We start from the raw sequence: 12,584 nt of genomic DNA on the forward strand, positions 1-12,584 counted from the left end.
TGTCTTTAAAAAAAAAACTTTGTTGACATATATCAATGTGTTTGTTACAAGTTGTTGGTGGAAAGGTCAGGGTTATTTTTAGGAAACCCACACTTCTGTACATTAAAGGTGCACTGTGTAATATTTGTAATTGTTTATTTATAGAATTCATACTGCCCATTCAAAAAATGCTTTCATGAATACTTACCACCACCATAAAATTATACGTATTCATTATGTCCAGAAAATTTGCACTTTACATGAAAAGGGGGATCTTCTCCATTTTCCGTCATTTAGAATTTCCTGAAATAGACACTTTTAGCTACAAAACTTACTTTACTTTGATCATCCTAGCAAATATTAGTTGTTTTTTTTTTAAATATTCATATCAAATTTTGCAGTCGACACAGTTTCAATGAGTAGCATAGTTGCAATACCTACTCTGGCCACCATCCTACACAGTGCACCTTTAAAGCAAGAGCAGCTAAATCACATACATGTACATTGACCAAAGAGTGACAGATGCCCAAGTTGCTCACAAGTCTCCTCAGATCTCTTTACAGCTGCCACCCAACCAAAGGCACGACACTGTAGCCAGGCACAACTCTACCCTGACTTGCAAAGACTTGCAAATCTAATGAAGATCAAATAATTCTTCCATCAATAATTCTTCCATTATACCCAAAAAGATGTATCTTACAAATGAACTGTGCCCAAAATAAAATAAGATCCCCAAAATATTATTGGAATGTTGTTCTAATTCAATGAGCAGCTGGTACATAACTCAAAAAACGAATTATATGGCGGCACATTCATCCATTTCCCGTTTCAAAATAGATGAACAGCAGCAGCAGCAAGTGAGAGAGAGAGACAGAGTGAGAGAGAGAGAGAGAGAGAGAGAGAGAGAGAGAGAGAGAGAGAGAGAGAGAGCGCGTGCATGACCAGATCATTGCCCAAATGTACACAATACAGTCTGCTCAATCACACAAACAGCCATTAACAGTCTATTGGAAGGAAATATGACCCAAGGGAATAGTCCCTGTCAGCAGTAATAGCTGGCCTGTATGGTAGGCTACATGTCCTAGGTTGCTGAATTCTCTTGGTACAGTATACCAGGCTGCCGATATAAATTCACCTCTGCTATTATTCTCACAGAAATATTATGATTACAGACATTGTAGTTTATTTATATAAAGGCTGGTATTGTTGTGTTGTATTGTTTGACTGACATCCTCCTGACATTCTAAGTGAATTGACTGTCTACTTCTGCGTTTCATACATTATTTTATCCGATGTGGCTTACAAATGAGGATTGACAGATTCATCTTAGAGGCCCTGCTGTGCTGTGCTGTGATTGGAATGTACCGGCCTGTTTACAGGCTGTGTAAGCGCCGTATATTTTACTTACCATAAGTCCCCATTGTGCTCACCAGGTGTTCTTGCATTCAGATAAAAGCTGTAAACCGTCTCCAATGGATTCTGTTGCTCCTGCAAGAGAGAACCATATGACATTCTGCTCGTCATCAATTTCTGACAGAGTTAGTCCAATCTTACAACAGAACGTAGCAGAATGATCGTCATGGGATGCACCTTGGAATAATGGATGACCCACAACAATGTTGTTACTGCACTTTGGAATTACCCTGATTCAAATATCTGTTCGAGACTTGGTCTGACTTCCTGCATAACGATTAACGTTTCCCAAACACAGCCTTTTCTGGCCTCAACCAGTAGGAAACCGATTCGGACTATTTGCATTGGGGGGTGGGGGGGGATTGTCCCTTCTTTGGTTTTATACTATTGGACTTTTTGATGTTAACCTTTAAATGTCCTGTGTGCTTGGATTCAAATGCAAATAGCTCGAAGGAATGTTACCTTCATTGATTTTTTTGCTTTATCACTTGCTGGATTTTCCCGGACCTCTGATCTTTCTGACAAATAAACTTTGAACTTTACTCATTTATCTGCACATGAGTCACTCCTCTGCCTATGGGTTTATGACTGTACACCATTGACCTGGCTTCCAGTTCTGACCCAACCTAACAACACACACACACACACACACACACACACACACACAGAGACACACACACACACACACACACACACACACACACACACACACACACACACACACACACACACACACACACACACACACACACACACACACACACAGAGTCATGGGCAAGCGCTTAGGCTTAGATCAGACTTGTAGCCCAAAGGTTGCCAGTTTGACCCCGACCCACCAGTTGGTGAGGGGAGTAATTAAATAGTGCTCTCCCCCATCCTGCTCCATGACTGATGTGCCCTACACATGGTACCGTCCCGCGGCACTGCTCCCTTGGGGCACCATTGGGGGCTGCCCCCTTGCACGGGTGAGGCATAAATGCCATTTTGTTGTGTGCAGTGTACATTTGTGTGCTGTGGATTGCTGTGTCACAATGACAGTGGGAGTTGGAGTTTCCCAGTTGGGCTTACACACACACACACACACACATATACAGAGAAATATTACCTTCATGGAATCTTTTGAATTAGCACATGCTGGATTCTCCCGGACCTCTGAGCTTTCTGGCAAATAAACTATTTGAATGCATATGAGTCACTCCCTCCACTTATCCTAGTGGGCTGGTTGCTGGCAGGGGCTGATATAGCCGTTTTGGTGCCCAAGGCAAAATATCAACATGGGGCCCTCAAAAGTCATAAAATTCCGTGTTTTGGTGCTATTGTAGTATTTAGTCTCATATATCGCCAATTACTTTACCTAAGTGACGAATTAACATCCAGCCTTTTTTTATGTGCATGTTTACCGATATTGTCGTGACAGTTGGGGCCCCTATGGAGGACACATTTGGTCTGGGCCGAATGGAAAGCCCACCTCTGGTTGCTGGGTTACTACACCAGCAACCTGGCTTCTAGTCCCAACCCGGCATAACTAGCACAAACAAACACACACACAAACACGCACACACGCATGCACGCACGCATGCACGTACGCACACGCACACACACACACACACACACACACACACACACACACACACACACACACACACACACACACACACACACACACACACACACACACACACACACACACACACACACACACACACACACACATACAGGGCTGCTGCCAAGATGACCTCCACAAAATCAATATGGTAGGGTTCATTTCATCACACACAAACGCACACACACACACACACACGCACACACTCACACAAACACACACACACACCTGAGCATGCACAAATGATAACGCTCACATTCACACATGTACTCACACACACACACACATGCACGAACTGCGCATGCAATTGCGCATGTGCATAATAAACACACGCACGGACACACATAGGCCTGGTCACCTATGAATGAATCATACACACCCACGTACACAAATACACAGGCACCCCGCACTCTTTTTTAGCCAGGCCTATAAATGGTGGGATACGAGAAGTTTTATGTGGACAAGAGACATTTTTAGAAAAGACATCTCCAAATCTTCACTCTGGGCTTACATGATGGTAAGAATCCTTGCTCTCTCTCTCTCTCTCTCTCTCTCTCTCTCTCTCTCTCTCTCTCCCTCTCTCTTTCTCTCTCTGTCTGTCTCTCTCTCTCTCTCTCTCTCTCTCCCTCTTTCTTCCTTCCCTGTTATCTTCCTTATTTCTTCTTTCGTTTTGCCTCCATTTGTTTTTCACAGTTTCTCTCTAATTTCTTCAATCCCTTTCTCTTGCTCAGCTCTTCATTTTCACTCACTTTTTTCACTCTCTCATTCTCTCTCTCTCTCTCTCTCTCTCTCTCTCTCTCTCTCTCTCTCTCTCTCTCTCTCTGTGTGTCTTGCTCTTTCCAGTATAGCCAGTAAATGTGTGTGTGTGTGTGTGTGTGTGTGTGTGTGTGTGTGTGTGTGTGTGTGTGTGTGTGTGTGTGTGTGTGTGTGTGTGTGTGTGTGTGGTGTGTGTGTGTGTGTGTGTGTGTGTGTGTGTGTGTGTGTGTGTGCGCGTGCGTGTTACGGATTCTGTTCGTCCTGGTTCCTAAATGCTTAGATTTTTTTCATGAACACCACCCCTCTCTCTCGCTTTGTGTGTGTGTGTGTGTGTGTGTGTGTGTGTGTGTGTGTGTGTGTGTGTGTGTGTGTGTGTGTGTGTGTGTGTGTGTGTGTGTGTGTGTGTGTGTGTGTGTGTGTGTGTGTGTGTGTGTGTGTGTTACAGATAGTGTTCGTCCTGCTCCTATGTGTTCCAGCATGCCTCTGTGCTGACCTGTTGCTGCCAGTGGACTGCTCTGACATCCACACCCACTACCCAACCAAACCCAGCGGGGTCTACACCATCTTCCCTGGGGGACCCGTCTCCCCACTACAGGTAGATACTGTGATAATGATTATGATGGTGTTCATTATTATTAGTATTAATAGTAGTAGTAGTAGTAGTGGTAGTAGTAGTAGTAGTAGTAGTAGTAGTAGTAGTAGTAGTAGCAATAGTAGTAATTGTCGTACTATACTACTTGTAGTGGTACAGTTGTAGTGGTATACCCCAGTGGGGTCTACACCCTCTTCCCCTGGGGATCACTCTTCTCACTACATGTGAAGAGTTCAGATGCAAAACCCCCTAACTCCATTTCTGAAGACCTGCACTTCTATATTTTTAGAGAACCCCGTTGTTGGTTTGGTTTACATTTATGTACTTGATAATACATATAAATACTTTTATTACATTAATAAAATAAAAAATATGCAATTTTGAAAACTTTGTATTAAATAAAAATGAATTAAGATTATTTTCTGAAAAGGCACTTAGGGGGTTTTGCATCTTAACTCTTCATGTAGTTATTATTATTATTATTAGCAGTAGCAGTAGTAGTAGTACTAGTGCTGGGCTAATGGTGTTACATTAGTATTGATTTACAGTTATTTTTAGGGAACTGGTTTCAATCCCTGGTGCCATGTGGGCTTCGGTAGCTTGCTCAAGAGCACTTCAGCCATGTAGGGAGAAGTAAGGGTGGGTGCCATCTCCATAACGGCTGCCTAGGTATGTACTCTGTCTATGTATATATATACATAACATGTGTGTCATCTTCCCTGCAGGTCTACTGTGACATGGAGAGTGATGGTGGAGGATGGACGGTGAGTTGTATAGTCATTTGTTGAAATCTTCTTTTGGCCTTTGCCATTTTATCACAAATAGCCTACACACTATGTCAAAGACGATAGATAGATCTTCTTTTTAAAATGTCTTTTATGCCTTTATTTGACAGGACAGTGTGAGAGGGAGACAGGAAGCGAGTAGGACAGAGAGACGGGGAGGATCAGGAAATTATGCCGGCTGTACTCGAACCAGGGTCCCCGTGGGCATACAGGCCCAAATGTGGGGAGCTTAGCGCAGGGTGGATCTCCTTAACCCGTTTTAGGCCATGACGGCCTCAGTGTGCACCGGCTAATCAGTAGTAGTGTACAGCGTCTTATATCTGTAATGTAGTCATATGTACTCGATATATGGGGAATGACAGTACAAGTATGTATGTGCATACAGTGTAACCTGTCAGTAAAGCAATGTTTCCGTGTTTTCAAATTGTGCCCTTCTCAAAACCATCCCTAAACCTAACTTGTCACAGGTGCAACAACAACCTGCGCTTTGTCATGCAGTAACAGTCTACTTGGAAGCAGCGGGGAACATGGAACCCCTTTTTGAAAAAAGGGTCCTAACCACGCATTGTATCTAACCCTTCCCAAAACCATCCCTAAACTTAACCTGTCCGTAAAGCAATGTTTCCGAGTTTTCAAATTGTGCCCTTCCTATAACCATCCCTAAATCTAACCTGTCAGTAATGCAATGTTTCTGAGTTGTAAATGTGTGCCCTGACCAAAACTATCCCTAAACCTAACCTGTCACAGGTGCAACAGTTCCCCGGTTGCGGGGAACATAGAACCCGGGGAACATAGGGATGACCCCTGTATTTGTTCATGGTGTTTGTTCATGTCGTTATTGTTGTTGCAGGAAAAGTAGGGTGCGTTCAGGTAAATTGGGCCATCAGCTAAATTGGGCCGGATAAGCATTGGGTGTCTCATTTCTTTTAATTCTACAGACCAACCACCAAGAATTTACTGAAATTGTTGCAACATTGCTACTCTATCTGTTTAAAGTCACTTGAATAGCATTACACTTTTTTGATGGGCAGGGGGAACCCTCATATGGAGAGTGACAAAAGAAAGTCCATTTTCAGTCTTGCCGAAATAAGAAATCATCTAGATAAAATAAGGATGATACTGTTTTCAGATGTGATAAAAACGGATATGTTTTTAGGTTTGAATATGTGCCTTTAATCTGGAAAAACATGGTTGTGGCAACATTGTGATGTTTAAATACCTAAAAATTAAGGTAAGGTTAAGGTAAAGTGGGCCGCCCCTTTCAGGTAATTTGGGCCGTTTTTTCCTATGGGAATTACCATTCATATTTTCTACAAACACAATGTGACCATTATTGAAGATGGAGGTGTCCGGGGAGCTCTTTTAATGATGTTGTGATATATTTTTGGAAACAGATGTGTTGAAAGCAAACAAAAAATGGAGGAATATAAAATCATCCCTGATTTTGTTATTCTTTTGTGCAATTCCTGATTTTACCATTGGAATGAATAGGTGGCCCATTTGACCTGAATGCATATGAAGAGTTCAGATGCAAAACCCCCTAAGTGCCATTTCAGAAAATAATCTTAATTCATTTTTATTTAATACAAAGCTATCAAAATTGCATTTTTTGAAATGTATTCATGTAATATAACTATTTATATGTATTATCAAGTACATGAATGTAAACCAAACCAACAACGGGGTTCTCTAAAAATATAGAAGTGCAGGTCTGCAGAAATGGAGTTAGGGGGTTTTGCAACTGAACTCTTCATATTTTTCCATCGGGAATAACACACCTGTCACTAAAACTTGTAAAAATGTTCAAATTAAATTTAAATACTTTTTTTTACATTAATCATCTTGTTTTTTTTTGTCATGAAATGGAAGATTATGAGTCTCTTTATGCAATCCAACTTAAGTTTGGGTAAGGTATTGATTCCTTCCTCGGATTTCAACAGACTTTCTGAATTTGCAGAAAAAGGGCCCAATTTACCTGAATGCACCCTAGAAAAACATATACCTAAAAAAAACGTATGTTGTCATATGTTGTCATTTTTATCACATTTTTCATTCACATATTGCTTAGGTGGTTCTATTAGGTCTATTAGTGTGGTATAACAACCCTGGGTCTTGATTGAAGGGAAATCATGCCTGAGGACATTTAAGCACCCTGAGTGGTCAATGAACTACATAATAACAAAAAACCTCAATACCGATTTTTCAGATTTCCATTTTACTGGTCCACCATTTCAACGCATGATAACTACCAATAAGCTACCTGTTTGCAATGGGTATCATACCAAACTGTTAACTTGAGATGTCCAAGAAGTTTAAAAAAAACATGAGAAATTGCCCACCTGTTAGATTGCGAGAGGTCAATTTTTGGGTCCTGACTCGTGGCCCAAATGTTTCTGATGTGTTGTTATATATTTTCATTAGATCTTCCAGAGAAGAATGGATGGGTCTGTGAACTTCTACAGGCCCTGGGATCAGTACAAGATGGGCTTTGGCAATAAGGACGGAGAATACTGGCTCGGTAGGTCTTATTTAAACAATTTTTTAACCATGTTTTTATTCTAAATCAGGGGTCCCCAAACTTTTTTCTCTGGGGGCCACATCATCGTTCCTGGCTGTGATCAGGGGCCGGGATCAATCATGTGGGTTGTATACTAGGTCACTGCCTGTTATAGCCATACTTTCTAGCACTAAATAGTTCATCATTACAAATTATTTGCAAAAGAAGTGAGTACTTCACATGTTTTTCAATTTTCAGTTTTAATTTCTAATAACCATGTAAAAATAGCAATGAAAGGTTAGGAGAATAGAGTGATTGACAGTTTATGAGTGATACAATAGAAATGGCAGGCCTGTTTATATTACTGTGAGATGAGGAACTATCAAGACAAGAAACTTCTGGTGATTCACACTAGGTTAGTGAAAATTAAACTGTAAGAAGGCCTGTTGATAAACAAAATAAAACATTTAAAAATATATATTTTATCAATATGGATAAATATGGCCTACCTACTAGTCATGAACACAAGATGTATTAATTATAATTTTATTATAATGTCTCATCTTTTATGTGATCTATCTTACAGGAATGGAAAACATTTTGCTACTGAACATGAGGAAGAAGAACGAGTTGAGGGTGGACATGGAGGACTGGGATGGTAACAAGGTGTACGCCCAATACTCCTCCTTCTCTGTGGACCCTGAGAGTCTCGGATACACGCTGCACGTTGGCGGCTTCATTGATGGGGGAGCAGGTGTGTGTTTGTGGGTTTGATTGATATTTTATTAATGTGTGTGTGTGTGTGTGTGTGTGTGTGTGTGTGTGTGTGTGTGTGTGTGTGTGTGTGTGTGTGTGTGTGTGTGTGTGTGTGTGTGTGTGTGTGTGTGTGTATGTGTGTGTGTACATGAGAGAGAGAGAGAGAGATAGAGAAAGAGAGTCTGTGAGAGCATGTGTTCAATTAGATTAGATTAGATCAGATAACTTTTATTAGTACCAAGGCAGATTTGTACAAAGGTAGATTTGTTAGATACATTTGATCTGCAGTCAGGGGATCTCCAATCATACAAAACATTAAAAAAAATTAGAACACATAAAACAAGCATTCCAACCTGAACATTTAGACCAGGCATGGGCAACTTTAATGACAAGGAGGATGACATCATCACCATAGGAGGACCAAATGACTGCAGCTTGCAGAGGTCAATGTGCAGTTGGTCACTCATAGACTGCAGATATTCTTTGGAAGGAATAGGGGTGTTCTCTCTATCATCCAAAAATGCAATTACAATGGATTGATTATAGTGGGTTTTTTTTTTTAATTGGTCATTATTATCATAATTTCTAATTATATTTTATCTAAGGGCCACACTGAGTGAGGCGGCGGGCCGCTTGTGGCCCCCGAGCTTCCAGTTGCCCATCCCTGATTTAGACAGTACCAACAGCCACATCTACTGTACCTGGAGGACTGGACTGGGGCCATAAACAAGTCTGGACATTTCTTTTTGGCATAGACCATCCCCTCTCCCCAACCCCCTATAATAGCCTACAATGATGATGGGCTCAGTCCACTGTATATTAGGGACACACCGATGGGCCGCCCCATCTAAATCGTGGGCTGGTTTCGGAGGAGAAACTTGAAACAAACAAACAAACAAACAAACAAACAAAAGCATTGGCCCCTGAGGGCTGTCGGCCCACCGGGAAAATGCCCTTCATGCCAGACTGCCAGTCCAGCCCTGTGTACTTGTATCATTCACTCCTGCTTTACTGTCATCACAGGGGACGCCTTGACTGACCGCCATAGCAACATGAAGTTCAGCACCTTCGACAGAGACCAGGACCTCGTTGGAGAGAACTGCGCCAAAACGTATCTCGGTGCTTTCTGGTACGACAGATGTCATACCGCCAACCCCAATGGGGTGTACAGGTGGGGGGCTGATTCCACACTATATGCTGTTGGAGTGAGTTGGAACCCCTTCCACGGTGACAATTATTCCATGAAGTCCATCAGCATGAAGATCAGGCCAAAGAATTAAATGGTCTACATTGATTCATGAGGGTTTAAAACTGAGAGTTGTCGGTAACACTTGGATGTAAAAAAAGCATTATAAAGACTTAACTAATAAAAAACTAAATTAAACTAAAAACTACCTAATACCTACAAACAATATGATCAAGATTTTAAGAACCTTTTAACAGACTATTTTTTTGAACTTACAAAACCATTATAAATGTTTGATACAAAAAACGTTTTGCCACTCGTTTCCCCACTGATTTACAATAATTTACTAATGTTTTGTTTATCTTTAGTGAATTATTCACAAAGTGTGTATAATGCTTTTTTGCATCCATTAATATAAAGGGTTACCCAGTGTGTATTGCCTTGTCACTGATTGATGGCAGCAACATGCGGGTAAACATTACAGTGATCTTGACTTCAGCCATTTGTTCAAAAACAAGAAATTGGTGGTCATATGACCCTCATTGCATCTTATTCCACATTGCTCCTGGGACTGTAACCAATAACCTGAGCCTGAATAAATGATGGGTTGTCACTGATTTAGATTTGAAATCTTTAAATGATGACTGGGATGTTTGTGTTCATGTGTGGCTAAATGATACCTCTGAATTTCTACAACAAATAAATAAGTAAATGAGTAATCTTCCTGTTCAGAAGCATTTATTGATGATTTTTGCACTTAAACATGTCAAAGTGAAAGCACACTTGGGAAAATCCCATTGTCATTGGGACGCAACACTACACAGCATACATTGCTCACTGCACACAATGAAATTGCTTTTATGCCTCACCCGTGCAAGTGGGGAAGCCCCAAACGGCACCCCAGTGGAGCATACCGTGGAATAGTACCATGCTCAGGGTACCTCAGTCATGGAGGAGGGTGGGTGGGAGCACTGGCTCATTAGTTTGCTTGAGTCATCGGGTACAATTGACACGTTTGGCTATGGGCTATGTGTACACCAACTGATAGACATTTGTAGTGTCCAAGTAACATTGCAAAGATCTCCTCCCCAGAACTAGCCTGCACATTCACTGACGTACGCATGCACACACACGCGCGTGCACACACACACACAGATACACACACAAACACATGAACACACAGGTGCGCGCTCTCTCTCGCGCGCGATCTCACGCACACACACGCACGCACGCACACACACACACAAACACTCCCAGCCGGCACACATACACCCACACTCTCTTTCTCTCTCTCGCACACACACACACAAACACACACGGTTTCAACCACACACACACATGCATAGGTGCTCTCTCTCTCTCACTCACTCACTCACTCACACTCACACACACACACACACTCACTCACTCACTCACTCACTCACTCACTCACTCACTCACTCACTCACTCACACACTCACTCACACACTCGCTCGCATGAACACAGGCACGCACACACACACACACACACACACACACACACACACACACACACACACACACACACACACACACACACACACACACACACACACACACACACACAATCACTCACTCACTGTCTCTCTCACTCACTCACTCACTCACTCACTCACTCACTCACTCACTCACTCACTCACTCATTGACTCACTGACTCACTCACTGACTCACTGACTCACTCACTCACTCACTCACTCACTCACTCACTCACTCACTCACTCACTCACTCACTCACTCACTCACTCACTCACTCACTCACTCACTCACTCACTCACTCACTCACACCAGTGTTGACCTGTCCCCTACTGCTGCCACTACTGATAACCTCAGACTGGGCACAGAACCAACTCAACTCACCTGCTTACTTCACACACACACACACACACACACACACACACACACACACACACACACACACACACACACACACACACACACACACACACACACACACACACACACACACACACACACACACACACACACACACACACACACACACACACACATTAAAAAATGGTTTTACTATTTAAGCTTTATTAATGTTTAAATAAAATACCTACAAACAATATGATCAAGATTTTAAGAACCTTTTAACAGACTATTTTGGTAACACTTTATTTTAGGGACACATCTATTAGCACTAATACATAAAATATTAATGCATGTGTAAGTAACTTGTAAGGCATGCACTAAGCAAAATAAGACAGTTGTTAAGCATGTATTCACAAATGTCTTGTTCATGCACAATAAGGGATTTATTACCAATATAACCTTAGTAAGGACCTAGTAGACCTAGATTTCTATTTATGTGTAAGCAGTAAGGGCCAGAATACAATGTGTATAAGCTCCTGGTACACTGTGTGAACAAACCCTGAACAGTGTGAAAACAGATGTGGAATAAGGGTCCCTATTCTAAAGTGATGCATTGCTCAGCCAAGATGGCTTAGGGCCCCCGTACTACCTAGGGCCCCCACTCTACGTCCCCCCCCCCGGGAAGCAAAGTGTAAGAACATTTCAGATCTTTCACCTGTCTCAGTAGGTATGAAGATCTCACTTATTCTACTAATTATGTCAATGAGTAATTGGAAGCATTATATAGCAAGGATTGGACGTAAAGTTATCAATGACGGTGGGTGGTGAGATGTCATTTTTTCATACACCAATTAGTTTTAATTGTAAAAACCCTACAATAAATGCAGAATATAGCGATGAGTAATAGTTTGGAAGCAAAACTAAGCTATTCCTTTCTGATAAATAAGTTAATGTTTGAGAAACTGAGCTACAAGAAGTGCAGTGCATGATGGGTACGCCCTTAGTCAGAAATGCAATGCATGGCCAATGTAGCAATGATAATATTTCTGTTGTTACGTACATGGCAAATTGTTTGGATAGCAACTAAATTTCACAAGTGAGGGGAGGAGCTAAGGACGTAGGCTCAGAGCTGGGTAGGTTGTCTGTTGGCCTAGATTGCGTACCCATCATGCACTGCACTTCT

General features: G+C 41.8%; 1 protein-coding gene across 1 annotated transcript; it reads left to right on the plus strand.

The window, feature by feature from the left end:
• Window positions 1–3,455: 3,455 nt before the first annotated feature.
• On the plus strand, window positions 3,456–10,286 carry LOC134453609 (microfibril-associated glycoprotein 4-like). The gene is made up of 6 exons (XM_063204393.1): window positions 3,456–3,512; window positions 4,197–4,346; window positions 5,069–5,107; window positions 7,550–7,646; window positions 8,212–8,379; window positions 9,405–10,286. Exons 1-6 carry the CDS (start codon window positions 3,507–3,509, stop codon window positions 9,659–9,661), a joined length of 717 nt encoding a protein of 238 aa, XP_063060463.1. The 5' UTR covers window positions 3,456–3,506; the 3' UTR covers window positions 9,662–10,286.
• The last annotated feature ends 2,298 nt before the right edge of the window (window positions 10,287–12,584 follow it).

Source organism: Engraulis encrasicolus, chromosome 8 (genome assembly GCF_034702125.1).
Source record: "Engraulis encrasicolus isolate BLACKSEA-1 chromosome 8, IST_EnEncr_1.0, whole genome shotgun sequence".
Classification (NCBI taxonomy): domain Eukaryota; kingdom Metazoa; phylum Chordata; class Actinopteri; order Clupeiformes; family Engraulidae; genus Engraulis; species Engraulis encrasicolus.